This window comes from Sardina pilchardus, chromosome 22 (assembly GCF_963854185.1).
Source record: "Sardina pilchardus chromosome 22, fSarPil1.1, whole genome shotgun sequence".
NCBI lineage: Eukaryota > Metazoa > Chordata > Actinopteri > Clupeiformes > Clupeidae > Sardina > Sardina pilchardus.
In genome coordinates, this window is record NC_085015.1 from 3,126,920 (window position 1) to 3,151,099 (window position 24,180).

Genomic DNA, 24,180 nt, shown 5'->3' on the forward strand with positions numbered 1-24,180 from the left:
TATCCCGTACATAACACTTTGTGTTGGATGTAATTAATTGAACCTAGAATTGTTAACTGCTATACAATAAGTGGCCCAAACTTCACAGTTTAAGTCTCCACACATAAGCTTGCCTACTGAGTCTAAAAACATAGCTCCCACTTTCCTTAGCTGGAGGGGAATTCTGAGATTTCTCCCTAAAGCAGAAACTATTATTTTTACCTAATTATTATTACTATTATTATTGGGAGGTTATAGGTTTGCACTGATTCGGGTAGGGTAGTGGCACTATACTGGATGGTATATCGAAAAAAGTGGTAATAATAAAGTGGTAATAATAATCTCTTCCAAACTAATAAATAAAAAATGAGGTCCTCATTGTATTAAGACAGTGGAATAGCTAGATGGATATATAGCCCGGGTGCAGCTGAACTTAATCGTGAGTATGACATCGTCAGACTAAGATGGATATGCTTGGGATAAACCTCAGGCTTGAGAGTCTAAATAAAGGCATTTCATAGCTGATTTTTTTTTTTTTTTGCTTTATTCAGTCAACAATTTGACTGATTAATCAACATGGATGTCTTCCTCATCTGAACGCATTTTCCAAAAACGAGTTAATGTATAGGAAATGGAGACTGTAATAACCTCCCAGTTATTCCCCAAAGACATCTCTATTGCTGTCTCATGGTATTGCTGTGATGGAAGTGTTAGTGGTCAAAGGTTAGGCTTTTAAAGGTTGAGTAAATGTGACCATTTTTATATCTATGTTTGAATACGTTGATGTTGTGTTGGACTGACACAATGTCCTGCAGTAGCTTGAGGTAGTAGCTTGAGGTTAGAATATAGGACGGAGAAGAGATGGGGTTTAACTTTGTATTGTTCCAGCAGAGACATTCAGGATTTCCATACATACAGAGAAATATAGGTACTGTAGATGGCTATTTATATAGATATATAATATATCTGCAGCATACAGAAATGCATTGAATACTAAGCTCATTAAACTGAATTGTAAGCCTGGACACACATACAGCAACGGCAACGCCCCTTCAAGAAAGAAAAGAAACCTTTTTGTTCGTGACTACAGTTATTATGTGGTCAATTACGCCATCTAGCGGCGTAAACGGTACTGTGTAATAGCGTTAACTCGCACAGGTACAAACTTCCTCCAGTCGGAGATTGTTAATGAGGGCTATCTTTTACTGTCTATGGGGCTAAAGGACTGTATGGATTGATGGATTGTGTTGCTTGGGTGGCGTCAGTTAGAACCAAAGATCATAGAGCGCTAGAATCTTTGGTTAGAACACCGGTTGTGAAGCAGTAGTTTCTCCTTAGTTTCTTTATTGAGTTTTCTTCCACCATACAACAGCATGAATAAACTTATAATGTATAGACTATAGTTGTCTGTAAAGAACCAAATAAACTGTCATTAATATGGTCACTAAATAAACTGTATCGCTATCTTTCATTCTATGAGCACAACTTCTCACACAAGTAACATAAACAGGCTTCCTTCATTCAAACCCTTAATGCTAATGCTCCGCTTAGCATGCTCAGACCTGCCAACCTTGAAAGAATTTTATGAGTAGGCCTACTAACCCATACAAATTACAAATTACATATAAAGGCTACTCTTCACATAAAATATAATGTGGGTGTGTGCAATCTACAAAAGTCTTTTTTTTTTTTATTTGAACATGGTTCAGGCCTTAAAACAAAGACAATATCTGAGCCTGAATTATCAGGCTTTTGAAGAGGTCATAGTAGGCCAGTCAATCTAGCTCAAAAAAGGGCCAAAACTTAAACTAATTGCAATAGTAATGCTTCATACTTTTTATTGATCCTTAAACCCTCCTGCATCACATATTAAAAATCTAACCATTTATATTTAGTGGAACATACTTTTATTCAAGGTCAAAGGTAGCAATTTCCAATGCATTTTGCCATTGGGATTTACTACAGGTGAAATGGGTAAAATTTTAAACTATAGATATCAAATTGAAAATTTCACAGTTGTTTACTCACATTAAGGCAAATATTTTTTGTATTGCAAGTTTTCTGAAATGTGATGTTTAGATATGCAAATGAGACCAGTTTTGCCTAAATATGCAATAATTTGCATATATTTCTAGAAAACTAAATCTGAACAATTGGTACAGTCAGCTTCAAAATAATTGCTGCATTTTGCTTCTATATTGGATACCAAAAGCCTATGCAAAGGGAATATTAGATATTACTTCATTTCACCTCAGAAATGAGGAAATCAAGTCAAGTCAAAATCAATGCGTTTCAATGGAAGTACATTATAGAACAAAAGATTGTCAATGATATGGTATGATGGAAGTACCTCAATGCATGTCAAGTCACATAAGGAAGATATTGACATTTAGACAACATATCAAGTGAGTTGGCATACACTGAGATACTTCCATCATACCATATCATTGACAATCATTTGTTCTATAGTGTACTTCCATTGAAACGCATTGATTTTGACTTGACTTGATTTCCTCATTTCTGAGGTGAAATGAAGTGATATCTAATATTCCCTTTGCATAGGCTTTTGGTATCCAATATAGAAGCAAAATACAGCAATTATTTTGAAGCTGACTGTACCTATTGTTCAGATTTAGTTTTCTAGAAATATATGCAAATTATTGCATATTTAGGTAAAACTGGTCTCATTTGCATATCTAAAGATCACATTTCAGAAAACTTGCAATACAAAAAATCTTTGCCTTAATGTGAGTAAATAACTGTGAAAGTTTCAATTTGATATCTATAGTTTAAAATTTTACCCATTTCACCAGTAGTAAATCCCAATGGCAAAATGCATTGGAAATTGCTACCTTTGACCTTCAAAAAAAGTATGTTCCACTAAATATAAATGGGTAGATTTTTTATATGTTAATTAGATATACCTAGGGATCACAAAAAACTTTGAATGATTACTAGGCTATTGCAATTAGTTATGGGTCAAACGCTAGATTGACTGGCCTATAGGCCTTATGGAAACCTATTAGCATATCCTACTGAAGTAAGTATGACAAGATAGGCTATTGGAACAAATCAGAATCTATAAACTAGCCTACATTAAGCTTGCATTTGTAAAGTTGATCTGAAATGTTTAACCTGCAGCCTAAGCTACTTGCAGATTATTTTGCTTAACTAACAATGTTGTGAAAACAGTATTCATTCACATTGCATGTTAAACTGTGCCCTGTAGGAAGGAATATTCCAGATGAATAGAACGTTTCTTTGAAAGATGTCAGCATGCCAATCATCATTGCTTTTGTAGAATGACACATGCCAGTTAAGGAGCAATTCATCTTTTATTTACATAGCCTTTGATATACTGATGAAGTTCTCTGTTAAAGTTGTCTGAATTCGCTCCACCGTTTACACCATAAATTGTTCAAAATGAATGAATTCTTCATCACATAATCTCGTTGTAGCCTATGCTACGTCGATTTTTACATAACTCAAGACGGCAACATAAGTTAGCGGTCTTGTAGTGATAACGTTTGCAATATTAGAAGAAAACACGCTGCCACACTGCTATACTAATTCACTCGTTTTGAATATAATTGTCAAAGTTTAACTATACCAGCTGTGACACCCCTGTCCTCTGACATGTCAGACGCACCTGCGCTTGCATACATTTTCACTTTAGAATGGGGTGACTGAGGGATGAGAACCGCGAACGCAAGTTGCAAAATAAAAGCGTGTTTGTTTATTTTCGGAATAGACGCATATTTTCCCTTTGGGATCTGCAATAGCACGGTCTCTACCGAAATTAATTGACTACTTAGTTAATTATATGGCTGTGGCTCTGTAGCGCAGAATCAACTTCACTGACACACACTGACGAAATGCGAGATCAAACGAAATAGAGAGCCGAAGTCCCGCCCCTTCCGATTGCCTCCATGGGACCTATCTTTGGATTTTTTTTCAATGGCAGTCAATGGAGAAATATAAATTATTTTCTGGTCCCGATTGTCTTGTGCCTTGAATTACCCATATGATGTTTGTCAATTTTAATGACACTTTTCAAATGTCTTTACATGAAAAATTATGTCGTAACTAGTGAATTACAACATTGTGAAAGATCGTGTTTCCAACGACTACAAACACATCAGTCGCGTTAGTGACGTTAGACCAATTCACAGCCACGGGCGCTAGCAACAGGTCTTATTTGAGCTTCCCCCTTGCCGATGAAAATATCATGAGTCAGAGGATTAAACACATCAGATAAGTTGTATTTCATTCATAGACTGTACAAACACTACTGTTAAGTGACTTAGCTGGCAGCAAGATGTAACCGTTAACTAGCATAATAGCTAGCTAACTAGCCAGCCTCTCGTTTGCTAGTTGGTGGCTCAGTTGGTGACGTGCATCGTTTGAGACGAGAAATGTAGTCCACTGAACGGATTCGCACAAAACTTAGATAACTTTTAAAGTCTAATGAAAAACAGAACTTTATTAATGTGAAAAATTATCTTTTAAATTCCCACACATCATATGTGAAATGCACGGTCCAACTCGAACGGGACCAAAAAATAATTGTTATCTCTCCATTGACTCCCATGCATAAAAAATCGTAAAATAGGTCCCATAGACCGGAAGTAGAAGGGCGTGACTTCGGCTCTCTATGCCTAGTTTAGAGCCAGCGTAGGCCTACTAGGAGGTCAAAATGCGTGCCCGCTACGCAAAATGCGTACATGTTGGCAGGTCTGCATGCTAAGTACTTGCATATCAACGTGAACGATACATCCCACTCCCAATACACATGACCGAAGGTTACGTTCACGGTTACATGCTGCCACTCAGACATGCCACCACTACGACATGCTTCCATTTAGACATGCCTCTATTTCGACATGCTGCTATTTCGACATGCTGCCAATCCGACACATTTTAATACCCCCATTCCGACAGTTTACAAATCCTATTTTTTTCCAAGTCAATTTAACGGACCCTATGAGCCCGACGGACGCAAAGTGCATCAAAAAACACACCCATTCTTCTCTGTTACATTGCTCCGCGATTATTAGTCGCATCGAGATGAGACCTATATTGCATGAAAGGGCAGAGCCGGGGCTTTCCAACGAGACTAGACACGTGTCTGTACGATCAAGTATGAAAATAAAATATAATCATGAATTTAAATCAAGGTATATCATATTTACAGTCTATATTGCTCTGCGTTCACCCACGCAGCCACTGCTCTCGCTTAAATTACTCCGGGACCAGGCATCGCACAGACATGACATGCATATCAAATGAAAGAGGAGAAACAGAGCTTTCCATCGATACCAAACATATCGATCTTTTTGTGTCATACAAACAGACGAAGTGACAAACAAATATGAATGTCATATAGTTTCGGCTACCGCTACTTTCGTTTGATTTACTCGTGAAACGATGGTCAAAAAGATATGGCTTGCATGTCAGATAAAAGAGGAGAGCTAGAGCTATCCACAGATACCAAATACACCTTCTAGGCCATAAAACAGACGAAGTGACAGCAAAATAATAACTTACTTCAGCTCCACTTAGTCTGCGAATAATGAACTTGCCATAACAGAACTGCTTTCACTTCCCCGAGTAGCGCACGCAACAGACACATAACCATATCAAGAAGTCTTCACAATAACATTTTAAATGTGAATCTATATTTTACACAATTGGATATAGTTATGACATTAATAGCCTATTAATGACCTCATGTCGGAATGGCACGTTGTTTGAAAAAAAAGTTAAATACCGCCACTGCGACCATGAAAAAAAAAAATGTCGGAGTGGTGGGACTTTTTCCCATAAAGAGACATGCCTCCACTACGACAATTGGACGTCAATGTCGGAGTGCTGGTATGTCGGAATGAACGGCGGATACCACGTTCACTTGCTTTTGTTGTCATACACGCACAACTTCAACTTAAGGTAATTGGCAGTCTCACTCTATTAATATCTGTAAAGCTAACGTCATGAACTTCACCAACACTGTGGTAATACTACAAGATCTAACGTCTCTAATGAACTAACATGAGGCTGCACGAGAGGGCGTCACTAGGCAACCACACCTCAACAAAAGAAGAGTAGCCTACAGAGATGCTAGATAGGCCTACGTCCTTCCTTACAACAGTAGAAACGCTAAACAGTAGATTCTTAAGCTAAACACATGAAGTATTATAATTTCAGAGAACACTTAGGCCTACAGTATATTACTTCATGGAAATCATGTCAGGAGCAAGTTTAAGTGTATTAGCAAACCTCTTGCATACCAGTGTGAATTAAATCGATGTAAACATCAAACTTACTTTTCGTCAATGATCGCATCTCTGAATGTCAAGGACTGGATTACTCAGGATAACTGCAGGAATTGTCTAAGGGTAAATTAATTATCTCTTTTTTTAGTGCACAGCCGTCTTCTCATCATCACAACAGAAAACGAAACTTAACAGGAAACGACGTTACGACGGGAGTGATTTACCCAGAATGCTCGAAGTCAATATTGGTAGGCCTATAGGCTATAACAAGAAATAAAATCTCAAAACATCACAAATATATGAAACGATGTCCTGTAATCATTACAATCTCCTAAATAGTAATTCATTACGAGGAGAAACTATTACAAATTGTCAAAAATGAAACACCGTCACAGTGAAAGCTCGTGTGATTGCCACCTTAAATAGCAACTGGACATCCGTGAAGGTTAACAACGATTAAGTCAAGTCAAGTCAAGTCAAGTCACATTTATTTATAAAGCGCATTTTTGTATACACAAAGTGCACACCCAAAGCGCTGCAGACAAACAAAAACAAAATGCTGGACGGAGTGGCGTATTCGCCAGCGTACCCGTACACAAACATTTGACATACAGATGAACAAACGAAACATAGACAACAAAACACTCAATAAGTCCAAAAGGCAATGTTAGCGCTTTGACTAACATGAACGCAACATTGAGTCCGTCCGTAGCCTAAAGGAGCGGCGTGATTATCTGTGCTTGTAGCGCTTCCTCTGCAAAGCTGGAGCACATCTTCATCGACGGAGGAGGTGGCAATGGAGGAGGCCTGCTGTCGAAGTTCCTCGGCGTTGTAAAGAAATCCACCCATAGTCTACACAGACTGTGGAGCTGATGTAGAGTAGCCTATAGATGGACGTGCAGCAGCGCAGGCAGACACAGCATAAAGCCTCGATCTCCCAGGACAAGCTAGTCAACCGACTAACACGGCAATCTCAGCGATCCGCCGACAGGATGGAGAGGGAGAGAGACACCGTGTAGCCTTAGCCAAAGTTTCAAAACAGCCACAAGTTCAAATGCAGCGCAACTCGCAGTCAGTAGCCGGTCGGTCCAGGCCAGGTGCTATTCCTTTAAGGACAGGACGTGCAGGATCCACCACACAGAGACCAGGCTGTAGGCAAGCGGCACAGCAGTAGTCTGGTCTTGCTTATGTCCATCTCCTCTACTGGGAAACTTCTGAATAGGCCTATAGCGTTTACCACGGCGGAAGAATTCAATAAAAATAACGAACATGAATGCAAAATATATACGCTAACTATTACTATGTGTCGATTGGAAAAATATTCACATGAAATTATAAAACTTATTAAAAAGTCAAACAAAAACATGCCAGCTGGAGCGGCGTCAGTCTCGCCAGCGTCCCCGTAACCTAGCAACAGCAAAGTCCGTATTTGCCTCTCGAGGCCATGGCGTCGTTAAGATTTACTCAGTCTTGGGATGAGACAACGTTGCCGACAATTCGAATCGATATAGTGTAATGCACAGTTGCGGATCATCTCAGATTAATTCAGACAAACTCATTGAAAAGACGTTGCGGTATGATGCAGTTGGGATGAACCGTGTTACAAATAGTACTATATAATGGGACTTGTGCTAGTTCCTTTTGCAAGAATTGGCATACTTTGATTTTTTTTTTAAAATATCAACATTGTATCTTAAATCACTCTGGAATGTCCTTTTGGCATTACTTAAGCAATTTAAGATGAGCTATTCTGCTTAAAGGTAGGGTAAGGAATGAGCTTTTTTGGTCATTTTTGCAAAATCACTTGAAATCCTATTCCTAACCCACTTACAGCCACTGAGTTGGAAGCACTGAAATGGAAATTAAACATGTCAATCATCTGCGGAACGGGCAGGGCTCGAAAAACTCCAGCCAATAGAATTCCAAACTCCATACCATCATTTCACAGCTCATTTGTCAATCTAACGGTCTTCCTCTTCCTCCTCCCCATCCCCTCCGCACGCGCGACCCGTTCGTGCACATAGCACGAAAGCTGTTGACCGCGAGTCAGTGCTGAAACGAAACTATCTAGGCCTGCTACACGTCCCATAATGTTCCCCTCAAGTTGTATGTGTCACTTCATTTCTATACATACTAAGGCAGCGGATACCTACGGAAACTCAATCACCCACGCAATAAATAAGCTGTAGCAAAAATTACATTTTACCGTGACTCGAAGAGTGTTGTAAACATGAAATCGAAACTTAACCGCTTGGAGCTACAGTGGAATAGGCGAACCAGCGGGCCAGCACTAAACTCGGATATTTCAGAAGATAAACGCCCTGGTAAGAACCAAACCAGATTCTGTTCAAATATACACACCTATGGCTACTGAAAGATGTAAGCTATATCAAATGTTATTTTGGTGTGTTAAAATGCATCGTTGTTTTAGAATTTCCGAACGAAAGGGCTGGTAGACTAAGGTGCTTTTACCATAATGTAGGCTATAAAATCATCTACCTTGTCTGATTTGTGGAACTATTACCTACAACCCTTTGGAGGTGAATAAAGAATGTAATTGGGGAAGTTGATGTGGGCGATTGTATTGAGACTAGAGCTCATAGTGCTGTAGACGCCAGGCTGGCATTTCATTTAGCCTGGCTCGCTCTCGCGCATAATTTTCGTTGGTGCATGGAGGGCGGGACTTGAGGTTGTATGTATTCAAAATCTGCCGGCCGTTTTGCGAATTCCGTACCCAACTTTTAATAGTATACATTCGCCAACACACACATTTTTGCTAATTATAGAGCCATCGAAAGACCAAATAACACCAAATTTATTGAGGGTGCTTTGGATGGGATCTCAAAGTCATCCCACCAAATATGGCTTTCATACGTCACAGCATTTCCAAGATAGGCACACTTCCTGTTTGGCGGCTTCGCTCTCTGAATTTAATTGGTTGTAACAGGCGAACGCTTGGATGTTTGAAGGCGAAATCGAGGCAGTTGATCCGCCTTGGTCTGTAGATCACGCGTGCCAAGTTTCATGATGATCGGTTGAACTATGCGGCCAGAGTTGCTTTACTTTGACTTTGGACAAAATTCAAAATGGTGGAAAATCCATCATGGCGGAAAATTACGTCACATAGTGCGTTGGAATCGGCCGAGTCAGAGGATTCCAACGGTATAAGTTTTATCAAAATCGGCCATACGGATTAAACGTTACGGGCATTAACGTGTTTTCCAACTTTGACCAGTTGGTGGCGCTAGGGCGTGAGAGTGGCAAGCATGAAATCTGGTGGTGTCAATCAGGGTAGTCTCCTCTATCAGTGTACCAAATTTCATGACTTTATGTCTTACGGTTTGGGCTACAGGTGGACAAATGTGTGGGCATCAGCGCTCAAAAATCACTTTTCCATTCATTCCTATGGGAAAAAATCGACCGGAAAAACTGGAATAACGGGAGAACGACAAGGCGTATCAAAAAGCTGTATACAAGCCACCATCCTCGCATCAGGACCGACGCGTGAGAGGTGGAACGGCGTCTCTAGCTCTAAATCCCTAGGACAAGATAGGGAGACAAAAGTTTGACTTAAGATAAATAACTAGAATGCATTTCCCGGTGGGAAAGTGCGAAGTGTGCTTGCTCCGACGCGCCGCGAGAGCGCCCCGGCAGGATACGCGACAGCTCGCCCTCAGGTCAAAGCGCCAAAGTTTGGCCAAGACGCGAAGCTGCTTCGAGTTTGGCGACGTTGCCCTCGATTGCCGAATTCTTACACTGACCTGACGAGTTGCCTAGGTTTATCAGTGGTATGTCCCAGAGCACCTCCAATGTAAAAATGTAGATGTCATCCCAAAGACGTAAAGAGATATGAGCCAAAATGCATTTTTGCTAATTGCGGCGCCCCCTAGTGGCCAAATTACAACACATTTACTGAGGCTACTTTGGATGGTGTCCAAAATCATCCCGCCAAATATGGTCTCGATACCTCACAGCGTTTCCGAGATTTGACCTCACTTCCTGTTTGGACGCTTCACCATCGAATTTGATTGGCTGTCACGGGCGAACGCTTTGATGTATGAAAATGAAATATACACCTCTAAGGTCTGTAGACCTTGTGTTGAATTAAGTATGAGTTGTTCACGTGTAGCTAGCATGAAACACGTAACCACTGAAGGAAGGAGGGAGCCTAAGGAACTAGGCATGTTTCTAGAACAAATACGAGTAATGTTAGGAGTATAGCTATCCTGTTATGCGGGAACATCCGCAGTTTACTCACTGTTGAATAAGTTGCAATGTGTTATAGCCTCAAATGGATGGTAAAATAAACAGGACGACTCACCTGTTCAAATGATGTAATAGGATAAAATTTGGTTTTGATATGTCAAAGCAACCAGGCTGTTACTGGTTAACGTTTCTGAATATGAAATCGATTTTGGATTGGTTGCATGTGATAAAAGCTATGCCATTTCCTGTCCAGACAGCATTCATATTCAGAAATACTGTACACCGGCAACAAAGACACACACACACACACACACACACACACACACAAACAACTCTTTCAAACAGAAACGTCAGTCCGTTACATCTGCCTCTTGTCCACAAACTGCATGTCGCTGAGTTGACTAGCAACGAAGACTTTCACATAAACACACACACACACACACACACACACACACACACACACACACACACACACACACACTTACACACACACAGACACACCACCCCTTCAAACACAAATATCTGTCTGTTACGTCTGCCTCTTGTCCACAAACTGCATGTTGCACAGTTCACCCACATCTACCCACAATTCTTTGATTTATAAATAACCCCAGCATTAAAAAACTGCAATGTGTCAAATCTTATTATACAACAATTGGGTTCTATGAAGCTGTTTCTTTGTTTCTGATTGGCCGAGAGACGTTCCATGAGTTGAAATATCCCACGATAATCCACTCTGACTTTTCACAGCTAATAATAAATCACTCCGCGATACAATGTCAAATTGTCAAGTGTAAAACGACGTCACGTTGCATCCAAGCTGAAATACAGATACTCAGAACATAGAATATGACGGAGGTGGATATTAGCTAGTTGGATGGCATGTAGGCTAAGTAAAATAGTTATGTTTCAAAGCTAAAAGCATGTCCTAACCAGACGCAATGCGAGCTAACGTTTATTAGGCTATATTCTGCATTGCTTGACAACGGGAGAGATGGAACTAACGACTGGCTTTTGGCCATAGCAACGTGCTTTTAGAACTAACGACTGGCCTTTGGCCATAGCAACCATCCATTTAGAACTAGTAACGGCAGTTTGTCCTGCAAGTAATAGAACTTTGTGGCGGAGAGAAGTTAGTTCTACAAACAAGACAGTTTTAGCGATTTACATTATAATGGGAAATTAGCGCAAAAAACAAGTGGTAGAATTGTTGTATAAAAGCAATATAGCACTTGTGATCGTGGGTTGTTGCTGGATATTTACACGGGTGTTGTTGCCTGCGCCACTCGGCCTCCGGCCTCGAGGCTACGGCCGAACAACACCCGTGGGAATATCTAGCAACAACCAGTGGTGGACAGTAACGAAGTACATGTAATTCGTTACAATACTTAAGTAGCATATTGATGTATCTGTACTTTACTTAAGTATTTATATTTGGTGAGACTTTGTACTTTGACTTCACTACATTTTTAAGTGAAAACTCGTACTTTTACTCCGTTACGTTTATGAAAACCCTCTCGTTCCATTTTGGCAAAACGAATCACGTGTCCAAACTGCGTCCTGCACGCACTTCAGTGCGGCCCACCGAGCATGCATTAGTTTAGATCTGGCCCGCCACGCACTTAGGCTATCATTGGCTTTTTGCTATTTTTTTTATTTCCAGCAACGACGTTGTGGTTAACATTCCTGCAAACTAACACTCTTCTTAGAGAATGTGTACATTTACAATGTCAATATCAATGTTACATAGAGATGAAAGCCTACTCTTTGAAATCTCTATTGCAGCAAATCTAATGTGCGTGTTTGTTACTCATAACGTTACTCATAACGTAATAGGGAACGTGTGAGCGTGCATGAAAGGGAGAGAGTGCATTGATAACTGATATCTCCGCTTTATAAAGGGCAGCCACTGAGTGGAGCCGGCAAGAGTGTTAAAGTGACAGTGTACCATTTATAAATGAATCAAACAGCATCATAGTTCTTAACAAATTTATTTTCTACAACAAAATTACTTTGTCATTATTATCATAATGGGGGGGGGGGGTAAGGACACCAATTCTCTTTGTGATTGAATAATGTATCGTAAATAAATAAATGTTCTTAATAAATGCTAGGGGGAAGGAAGTATTTGACCCCCTATGTAACCCTATGGGAATTTAACACAGGGGCAGGTAGATTTTTTATTTTTAAAGGACAGCTATTTCATGGATCCAGGATATATGCATCCTGATAAAGTTCCCTTGGCCGTTGGAATTAAAATAGCCCCACGTCATCATACCCTTCACCACAGCTAGAGATTGCCATGGTGCTTTTTCCAGTAGGCCTATTAGCCTGTTTGATTTGCATTGAGCTCAATGAGAATCAAACAGGCTAGGCCTACTGGAAAATCACCATGGCAATCTGTTTGTTTGCAGTTTGACAAGGCATTAAGATCAATTGTCAAATGATGATTTTATATTTCTCTTTTTAGGCAACTTTAGCATGGTATCAAATACATGTTCTCCCCACTGTAGATAGCTTCTAAGCAAATAGACAAATGTAAGAAACTATTTGAAGAGTGGCATTAGTATTTCACCTTATATAAGCTGATTTAGCAGGAGCTTTGATGTGAAAAGGATAAATTATAATTATAATTAAGCCATTAGAACCATAATTCATTGAAGTACTTTTACTTGTAATACTTAAGTACATGTGAAGGCAAATACTTTTATACTTCTACTTAAGTGAAAATTCAAAGTGGGTACTTTCACTTTTACTCAAGTAACATTTGACACAAGGTATCTATACTTTCACTTAAGTACATAATCAATGTACTTCGTCCACCACTGGCAACAACCCACTCCCACTCGTGCTATATTGCTTAAATATGTATACTGTATGTATATACTGTATGGGCAATTCCATGCAAAACTGTCAAGTCCATAACCCCACACAGCATTATACTATGATGTGGATGATGATTTCTTAAAAGCTTACCATTTCGCTCTTCTTGTTTGTACAACATATTCGATGACATTGTTAACATAATCATTTGCATTATATAAATATAACCCCCTTTTCCACGTCTCAACATATACTGGAGTCACATTCTTAAACATAAACAGGATCCTAGGTTCTCAATTTGCTGGACTCACTGTCTACCATAAAGTTAAAGAATAGTAATAACAGAAGAAAAGGTAAGAAGATGTTGATAACGTGATTAACTAGTGTGGTGCCTCCACTGAAGAATTTCTATACCACTGCACTGATGGAAATATGTAAATCCTCAGAAATGTCAAGTGACTACAGTTACTTCTACCTGCTTTGATATATCATTTCATAAAAACAATTTTGGCCATAATAATTATATTGCAATAATATCAATTAAAGTTTTCTTTGTAGCACAAACAACAATAGGCTACAGTTTACATTACTTCAGGGCGTAATGTTAACAACTTCGTTAACATTAAGTTTGTTTGTTCTGTACTTTGCATGACACAGCAACCATTTACTTCCTGTATCATGGTTGCGGTGTCATGCAAAGTGTGCTGTGCCATGCCGCCATCTAGTGGTTAAGGAATATTTCACACCCATTATTATGATAATAAAAGCTGCGCGGTTGAAAATTGGCACAAAGTCGTTTGGGTGATCCATGTGATAAATTGTGTTTTGCTTTCCATACTTCGTTACTTTATGAATGGTGGTGTATTATTAAGGTATCATTTTGAATGTCATTACTCTGACATTCAAGAAATAACGGCTGCCATTTTTCGTGACCCAGGGTCAATGGGGAATTGCATTGAACATGGGTCACGGATGTAATGTTTTTGTTCTCCACTAAGTTTCTCCACGTTGCGTCGATAAAATTTCGAAATTCTTGCTCTATTATGTCGGAGAAAAATGTAGGTTATTATCAAAGTGAAATGGTTACTGTCATATGTCAGCAGCGTTTGTTTCAGCACATCGATCGGAATCAATGGGAGTCAATGGGGAACCGTAATACTTTTAATAGCGGCGTACAAGGAAGCTTAGTGCAGGATGACGTGACGGCGGTTTTTCAAGTGTTACTTGCCCTCACGGACTTTGTACCTTTCCTCAAACGACCCGTGTTAGTGACGCTAACGTCGCTACAGTTTCACAGCACATATTCACAGCAGAATGAACGTATTGGTCCGTCCATTCATCTTTAAAAGTTTGTTTTTTTCTAATTGTTGAGCAAGCCATTTTCTCTCATCTCCTCTCTCTCCCGCTAGGCCTATTCTCTGTTGCTGAAAGGTAAACAATCGAGTTGATTGGCTTGGCTACGGACGATGCTCTTTGATGATATTAGGCTGACAATTAGGCTGGGTCCGGACAGAACCGTCACTGTGTCCGGACCCGGACCGTGGTCCTCCATTTGGTGATGCCTAGGCTACTCTTTGGGGTGGCCTGACCAGCGATCACGCAGTCCACCACTGCAGTTTACATGGAACAGTACTGCCTAGCCTACCACACAAGTACCTGCCATACACAGCTTACTTTCTCCCTCTTTTGGTGAGCCATACCCTGACGGAGTCAATGACAATCAATCAGGAGGAGTAGTTATTGAAAATAATCACGCTGACGGTGTCAATGACAATCAATCAGGAAGAGTAGTTATTGAAAATAATCACACTTTAGACATGACCAGCCTACTTCAACTTGGCAGCAGCTAGCAACAGGGGGATTCATAGGTGGCACATAGACCATAGCTAGCATGAGTGCAAATATTTTTAGATCTTCTGAATAAGTTTACTGTACTTATTCAAACGACATCAGCACCACTGTCACTGGATATAAAGCAAACGTTGACTTTCACTCGGTGCTTCACTGACGGTAAAAAAGTGTCATAATATTATCTATGCACTGCCTGATGTAGACTAGCTTGACAGCAATTGCTAGCTCGATGAGTTGCGAAACATCAGCAACATGTACCTCTCGTTCCATATTAAATTTACAGTTAACATAGTTTGGCTTCTTGGACCATGCATTTAATTACCTTTCACTGCCTTCACGTCTGCCAGGCTCCAAACTGTCTTTGTTACTGAGGGCTAAAGGACTGTATGGAAATGAGGTTTTGTGTTGCTTGGGTGGCGTCAGTTAAAACACCGGTTGAAGCAGTCGTTTCTTTATTTTCTCTTCAAACAGGTTCCACACAACAGTGTGGATGAACTTATACATATAGGAATGTGTGGTCTGTAAAGAACCAAATAAAATGCTATTAGTAATATGATTACCAAATAAAGTGTATCTCTATCTCTCTATGAGCACAACTTGTCTTAATTACACACGTAACATAAACAGCATTCATTCATCCCCTGAATGCTAAATCTCCGTTTAGCATGCTAATCACTTGCATTATATTAACGTAAACGACACATCCCACCTACAATACACATAACCAAACATTACTTTTACTTACTTTGTTGTCATGGACGCACACAACTTCAACTTACAGGTAGTAGACTCACTCTGTATTAATCTCTATAAAGCTAACGTCATGACTGCAACTCTCTGGTAATAGCCTAGGCTACTACTAACCAAAGATCATAGAACGCTACGTCTGATAAAACTAAACATGAGACTGCACGAGGGAGCGTCGCTAGGCAACCACACCTCAACAAAATAAGAGTCTTTCATACAGTCTTCATAACAGCAGTTGCAATTCAGTATTAAAACAGCCTTGGTAAAGTTAAAACCAACTATTTGAACTGCATTTAGTTTAGCCTACCCTCATAACTAGACCTCTCAAATTCCGAAATTTGAAGTCTAAATATACATTCTAATTAAAATCCTCGTTGCCTCACGCACACCACAGACAGGGCGACCGCTCTACTTCCGGTATTTCGCCGGCTTCGAGTGATTTACCCAGAATGCTCAGGTCAATACAAATCATCCAAAACACACCGTCAGTATGAAACATCGTGTGATTGTCGAGTATATATACCAAATGAACACATTCAACACCTAATAGCGCATAAGTCCATACTTGCCCCTCGGGGTCATGGCATTGCTAAGGTATAAACAGTCTCAGGATGAGAAACCCGTTGCGGACCACCCTAGAACTATACCCACATTGCACCGTTGCGGATCATCTCAGCCATCCAATGAATGGATGACAAGTGCATAGACAGGTCATTTGCTCAACTTTTTGGGCCTAGTTTTCTGTCAAAGTTTTCTCAATGGATTCCTGGTCAGAACCCCTATTGAAACAGATTAAGACTTGGGGCATGTTAAATTTTGTCCAAAAATTCAAGATGGCTGCCGTATGGGCAATTCCATATCAGTTGGAACAGGTTCGACACCATGGTCCTCAGTTTTTCCTGATTTTTGGTCAAAATGTTCCTCCATGTCTCATTAGAGGAAAGCCAAAATTTTAGCTTGGTATCTTGTTCAGTTTCTGAGATATGGCTCTTCAAATGTGGATAGACGTGTCCTAAAAAAAGGCTGAAAATGCCTGTATTTAATGAGCACCACTTTTTTAAAACCCCTCTCCTGTCTTAGGCCTACCATATTATTTTCTAAAAATTTGAACACTGGGGCAGTACCCTGTTTAGTTGTCCAATATCACAAAGGAATTATAGTCCTTCCCACCATTGAAGACTTATTCATCGAAACAAACCCATATTTTTTTTTAAAGCAATGAAAAACAAAAAAACTGTCTTTGTTCTCTTATGGTCATGAATGGATAGCACTCACATATATATAGTCCATGAGTAAAAGAACTTGTTGAAAAAAAATTGAGATGGTAAGTTTTCGTATTTCGAGGCTATGGGCCTTCAAAGATGGCCAAAATTGTGTTTTTTCCTAAAAATGTCAATTTCATTGCCTTTTTTCAAGGACAAGATGAAATGCAAATCCAACATTTCTTTTTTCCTGCAATAGTTTGCCACTTTGTAGACCATGTGAATGTGGTAGATCCGACCTGTCCATTTTAATATCCCCTCAGTACATGTCTGAAGTTAGAAAAAATGAAAAATTGTCTTCGCTGAAGGAGGTGTTGGTTCGATTTTTATGAACCTCTTAGAAGGACAATATGGGGTTTAAACCCATTTTTTCTGTTTGAGGGATCGGAATGCCATCCTATAAACAGGATAAAAATGTTATATCCCATTTTTACTCTTTATTGACCCCTTAGAATATGTCCAAAAGTTGTCAAAAATGAAAAAGGCGACTAAATTGAGGGGCTTAAAATGGCCAAGTGGATCAAGTCACACAAGGCTAAAAATGTAATATAAGACAGATGAGATACTGAGGGAGAACACTGTGAAATGTATAACTCCTGTTACGATGGCCTTTGAACCCACTGTGTTAACTGAGGTTAAGGGCTAAAAACCACCAACCACCGATCCGGTGGTCTCCAACTTTTTCATATCTCTTGATAGAAAATTTGAGACTTGAAACTCATACATGTTGTTCATCTCTTCAAAGCGGCTTTTTGAGACAAAAAAGCTGTTGAGGCCTACACTTTTTGGTCAAGTTAAACCCTAAGGGGGATTTTTTTTTTATGTCATACAAAGTGGGTACCACTCAACTCCAAATGGTCTGAAACATACTCCTACACAATCTCTCAAACCATGATTTTGGCCTCAACACTTTGGCCCCAACAGCTTTTTAGTTTTTTTCCCCCAGAGATACAGCCTTTTTAAAGTTTACTTCCTGTTTTAAACCAACTTCCGGTTATCACAGGAAGTCATGGATCGTCTCAAAAAAACGATTTAAAGAGATGAACAACATATATGAGTTTTAAGTCTCTATAAATTTTCTATCAAGATATATGAAAAAGTTGGTGACCACCGGATCGATGGTTGGTGGTTTTCAGCCCTTAACCTCAGTTAGGGACACAGTGGGTTCAAAGGCCATCGTAACAGGGGTTATATATTTCACAGTGTTCTCCCTCAGTATCACATCTGTCTTATATTACATTTTTAGCCTTGTGTGACTTGATCCACTTGGCCCCTCAATTTAGTCGCCTTTTTCATTTTTGACAACTTTTGGACATATTCTAAGGGATCAATAAAGAGTAAAAATGGGATATAACATTTTTATCCTGTTTACAGGATGGCAATCTGATCCCTCAAACATAAAAAATGGGGTTAAACCCCATAATGTCCTTCTAGGAGGTTCATACAAATCAAACCAATACCTCATTCAGCCAAGACAATTTTTCATTTTTTCTAACTTCAGACATGTACTGAGGGGATATTAAAATGGACAGGTCAGATCTACCACATTCACATGGTCTACAAAGTGGCATACTATTGCAGGAAAAAATAGATGTTGGATTTGCATTTCATCTTGTCCTTGAAAAAAGGCAATGAAATTGGCATTTTTAGGAAAAAAAACACCATTTTGGCCATCTTTGAAGGCCCATAGCCTCGAAATACGAAAACTTACCATCTCAATTTTTTTTCAACATGTTCTCTTACTCATGGACTATATATGTAAAGTTTTAAAAATGTGAGTGCTATCCATTCATGACCATAAGAGAACAAAAACTTTTTTTTTTGTTTTTCATTGCTTTAAAAAAAAATATGGGTTTGTTTCGATGAATAAGTCTTCAATGGTGGGAAGGACTATAATTCTGCCCCAGTGTTCAAATTTTTAGAAAATAATATGGTAGGCTTAAGACAGGAGAGGGGTTTTAAAAAAGTGGTGCTCATTAAATACAGGCATTTTCAGCCTTTTTTTAGGACACGTCTATCCACATTTGAAGAGCCATATCTCAGAAACTGAACAAGATACGAAGCTAAAATTTTGGTTGTCCTCTAATGAGACATGGAGGAACATTTTGACCAAAAATCAGGAAAAACTGAGGACCATGGTGTCGGAACTGTTCCAACTGATATGGAATTGCCCATATGGCGGCCATCTTGAATTTTTGGACAAAATTTAACATGCCCCAAGTCTTAATCTGTTTCAATAGGGGTTCTGACCAGGAATCCATTGAGAAAACTTTGACAGAAAACTAGGCCCAAAAAGTTGAGCAAATGACCTGTCTAGCAGGTCTACCATTAGACCATGAGGAAAGTATGAAATTACATGGCAAAACCACATAGTGCTGTGATAATTGCACCAATAACTTTTACAAGAATGGCCTTGATTTGATTTTTTTTTTTTTAAATATCAACATTGTATCTTAAATCACTCTGAAATGTCATTTCTGCATGACCTAGGCAATTTAAGATGAGCTATTCCGATTAATAGTATACATTCGCCAACACACACGTTTTTGCTAATTATAGAGCCATCGACAGACCAAATAACACCAAATTTATTGAGGATGCTTTGGATGGGGTCTCAAGTCATCCCACCAAATATGGCTTTCATACGTCACAGCTTTTCCAAGATAGGCCCACTTCCTGTTTGGCGGCTTCGCTCGCTGAATTTAATTGGTTGTCACAGGCGAACGCTTGGACGTATGAAGGCGAAATCGAGGCGGTTGATCCGCCTTGGTCTGTAGATCACGCGTGCCAAGTTTCATGACGATCGGATAAACTATGTGGCCAGAGTTGGTTTACTTTGACTTTGGACAAAATTCAAAATGGCGGAAAATCCATCATGGCGGAAAATGACATCATATGGTGCGTTGGAATCGGCAAAGTCAAAGGATTCAAATGGTATAAGTTTTATCAAAATCGGCCATACGGATCAAACGTTACGGGCATTAACGCGTGAGAGTGGCGAGCATGAAACCTGGTGGTGTCAATCAAGGTAGTCTCCTCTATCAGCGTACCAAATTTCATGACCTTATGTCTTACGGTTTGGGCTACAGGTGGAAAAATGTGTGGGCATCAGCGCTCAAAAATCACTTTTCCATTCATTCCTATGGGAAAAAATCGACCGGAAAAACTGGAATAACGGGAGAACGACAAGGCGTATCAAAAAGCTGTATACAAGCCACCATCCTCGCATCAGGACGCACGCGTGAGAGGTGGAACGGCGTCTCTAGCTCCAAATCCCTAGGACAAGATAGGGAGACAAAAGTTGGACTTAAGATAAATATGAAACGCACGGATAACAATAGTGTGCTTTGCTTGCAGCAAGCACACTAATAAGTAGTATATGAAACGCACGGAGAACAATAGTGTGCTTTTGCAAGCACACTAACTAGGTTGCTGTCGTTAGCTAGCGTTAGCAAAATAATTAAAACCTAAAGTAAACACGAACCTACCAGCAAGAGCTGCACAAGCGTCATCTCTCAGTTTTCTTTTCTTTTCTTTCGTTTTTCAGTGCCAGATCCATATTGTCTCTTACTTCCTATTATGAATCACCATTCGAATTCAGCTTGAATAAAGACGGGTTTTATTATTATGGTAAACTTCAGGCAGAAGGATGCGCCGATTTGAAAACACAGAACTTTGAAGGCTGTACCATTTCAGGGAAGCGGGGGGAGACTCTTTTTATATATTAAGTAAAAACATATAATTTGCCCGAATTGAGTGATAGATTACACAATTAAGAAGGAATAACGATGGGCATGTTCATAACTTATTTCTATATTTTTTGTAATGTAATAATATATTAATTATCATTACAAAAAATTAGCAACCTTAATTTTGGGGGCCCCCGCCAGGTACTTGGGGCCCTAAGCGCTCTGCGTACTCTGCGTATGCGGAGCGGCGGGCCTGGACACACACTCACACAGACACACACAGACACACACACACAGACACACACACACACACACACACTCACACACACACACACACACACACACACACACACACACTCACCCCAGCTCCTCACACCTGCTCAGTGCAGGTTGTAGCATCCTCAGCTTCTCTGCTGTGATGTTGCACTTTGTGAGCTCCAGGCTTCTAATGGTCGGGCAGCGCTGCAGGCAGTACAGCAGCACTGAGCAGTCTGTCCTCTTCAGGGGAATAGAGTCAAAGACTATCTTACCCGAAATCTCCATGGCTCTCCTCACAAACTCCTCCTCATGGAGCTCATAGAGACAGTGGAGAATGAACAGCAACTCATTACTTTTCTTTGAACATTTATTATTCTTAATACGTTCAAGAATCCACTTTTCCAGCTGTCCTCGAATGGAAGGAGTGGAAGGCAGCTTAAGTTTCTTCAGGTTTTGTATCACCTCCTTATTTGAGAGCCCACAGAGGAACTGAATGACAGGTAGGACATAGGACTCGTCGTCATATTCCTTAAAGGAACTGAGCAGCTCTTTGACTTTCTCCTCATTCTGGTCTGAGGTGTAGTAGAGTGCAGTGAAGAACTCTTGAAAGCTGAGATGCATGAAACTGAACATTTCCTCCAGGCAGACTTTCTTCTTCAGGAGGAACTTGCACAGGAAGGGAACACTGGCTAGATCTGAGACGGTACTCAACACACTTTCCTTCTCAAACAGGACCTGCTGCTCCAGCATCCCTCTCTCTGCCAGCTGGCCCAGGCTCCTCAGCAGAGTAGGGACGGGTTGACTCAAACCCTGGCAGTGATGATCCAGCAGAGTGGACACAAAGTGGACAAATATGGAGGTGGTTGTTTCCAGTTCAGCCATTTCAGCATTTTCTTTTAGCTGCTCCCGGAAAACTGTGCAGACAATCCAGCATATGACTGGAATGGAACAGGAAGAGAAGAGTGTTCCAGTTGCCTTCACACTCTTCAATGACTTTTCTGCTACCTGCTGATTTTGACAAAACTTCTGGAAGTACTCCTGCACCCCTTTCTCAGAGAAACCCAGGGTCTCAGTGGAACGCAGAGGGTGTTTGAGCAGTTTGCTCAGAGTGTCTGCAGCAGTGGGCCTGGTGGTGACCAGCAGGAAGCAATCACGAAGGATTGACCCCTTCAACAGAGCCCTCAGAATGGCCTCAACAGGAGCTGGTGTGAAAGGGTCTTTGACAGATGAGTCACTGATTTCACTCAATGTGAATTGCAGTTCATCAAATCCATCTATGAGGAAGAGCACCTTCTGTGGTGAGTCCTTACATTTCTGTGAGATCAGTGGGGTAAATGTCTTATCGCAGCTCACAAGATCCACCACAGAACTGTTGTTCCTCTCTCTGGACACCTGGTTCAGTTCTTTACATCTCAGGTGTAAAATAAGTTCAAATCGATCCTGGAAGAGGCTGCCTGATGCCCAGTCCAACATGATCTTCTGTGCCATAAAGGATTTGCCATGTCCAGAGTGGCCCTGAAGAATGACTGCTTTAGGAATGTCTCCACGGTCATTAGGGCTGAAGAACTGGTCCACAGTGGTGCTTTGATATGCCTCCCTGGCACTGAAGAGACTCGCTCCTCTGAAACGAATCTCCTCCTCTTTCTCTTCCTGCTTTCTGTGTTGCTGGACTATCAGCGGGTCAGTGTAGCGGTCAGTCAACAGCACGTCCTGTCCAGGTAGGGAGTTGTACTCCTGAACTGTCATATACTGTGAGCAGATCCACTCCTTAAGATTGAGGATCATTTGGTGTTGGTCTGAAACAGTATTACAAATTGAAATGTTAATATTATGTTTATAGTAGCCATATGATACTGCCTGTATGTTGTGTGTGGGTTTTGCACTGATACTTTAATTTAATTGGGATCAAAACCATGTGGGCATAAGTGCAAATGAATATATCTTCCTGGGCATAGGTACGGCTATATGGAGGGGTTGAGTAGGGAGAGCACATTTTTTGTTGACCATATTTTTGTATAGAAACAACACAGTTTATTGCATATTTGCACAATGCGCTAGCAGTTTGTGTCTGGCCTTGTCATTGTCTGCCATGCTGCTTTGAAGTTTTCATGGAATATGTTGGAGTTTTGGACAATAAAATAAAGTTTGCACTGTGTTTTTATCTCCCTCACTTAGCATCTCGTGACTTCATTTGTTTGTAGTCACCACAATGTTGAACAGTATTTCATCTGCTCCCCTCTATGTGCCTCCTTAGAGGAAATTATGGTTGATGCCAATGACTGCGTTTACATGCACTTTAGTATTCCGGTTATGAGGCTTATCCCGATTTTTACATGCACAAATACAAAACCGGGATACTTCAAAACCCCGATCATAACCGGGATACTAAAGTGCATGTAAACACAGTCAATGTCTCTTAAAACACCCATAATGATTAGAAATCAATGGACCAGCTACATTACACTAATAATGCCTTATTTTTCCATAACAAAACCAAAACATTATTTCTACAATGGAATTACTATATATTATGTATACTATATACTATAATGTATATCCCTCTATTGCATAGTGTTGCTTCAGGGTAACAAACCCGTGTCCCCTCATTTTCTCAGGCCTACAAAATCATACACCAATAAAAAATGCTCATTTTGATCAGGAGGAAGTATGAAAAGCCAACGGAATGCTTGTATTTGATCACATGACTTGTAAAATATACCCTTTTCAATCTCTTTTCCTCACCTGCACTCACATGCGGCAGGCATGGTTTTTTCAGCTCCACACACCTTTGAAAAAGTGACATTTTCCTTAGGATTTCCATGAAATAAAAAATATTTTCTCAATTTTGGGTAAGTTCTGATTCAGTTTCACTCTGTTGATTATGTTTTCATTGAATATTTATTTTGTAAAAGTGTAAAATAGCTCTGTTGCCTCAAGGCAACAATATGCAACAGTGGAATGAGGATTCCCTGTTTATATGATAGTTAGTTACACAGAGTCTAATGGCAGGATACCAAGACGTGTTGAGTATTTGTCAGTATGTACATTGTTTTATATTTTAAAATACTTAATAACAATAACAATATGTTTATT

At 40.0% G+C, this 24,180-nt stretch overlaps 1 protein-coding gene across 1 annotated transcript in view; it reads right to left on the reverse strand.

Annotated features, from left to right (window-relative positions):
• The window catches only part of LOC134069757 (NACHT, LRR and PYD domains-containing protein 1 homolog), a 124,927-nt gene that overhangs the window by 38,980 nt on the left and 61,767 nt on the right, over positions 1-24,180 (reverse strand). Inside the window, exon 5 of the mRNA XM_062525819.1 lies at positions 21,191-22,883. Within this exon, the coding sequence (XP_062381803.1) occupies positions 21,191-22,883 (1,693 nt within the window). The remainder of the gene's footprint in view (positions 1-21,190; positions 22,884-24,180) is intronic.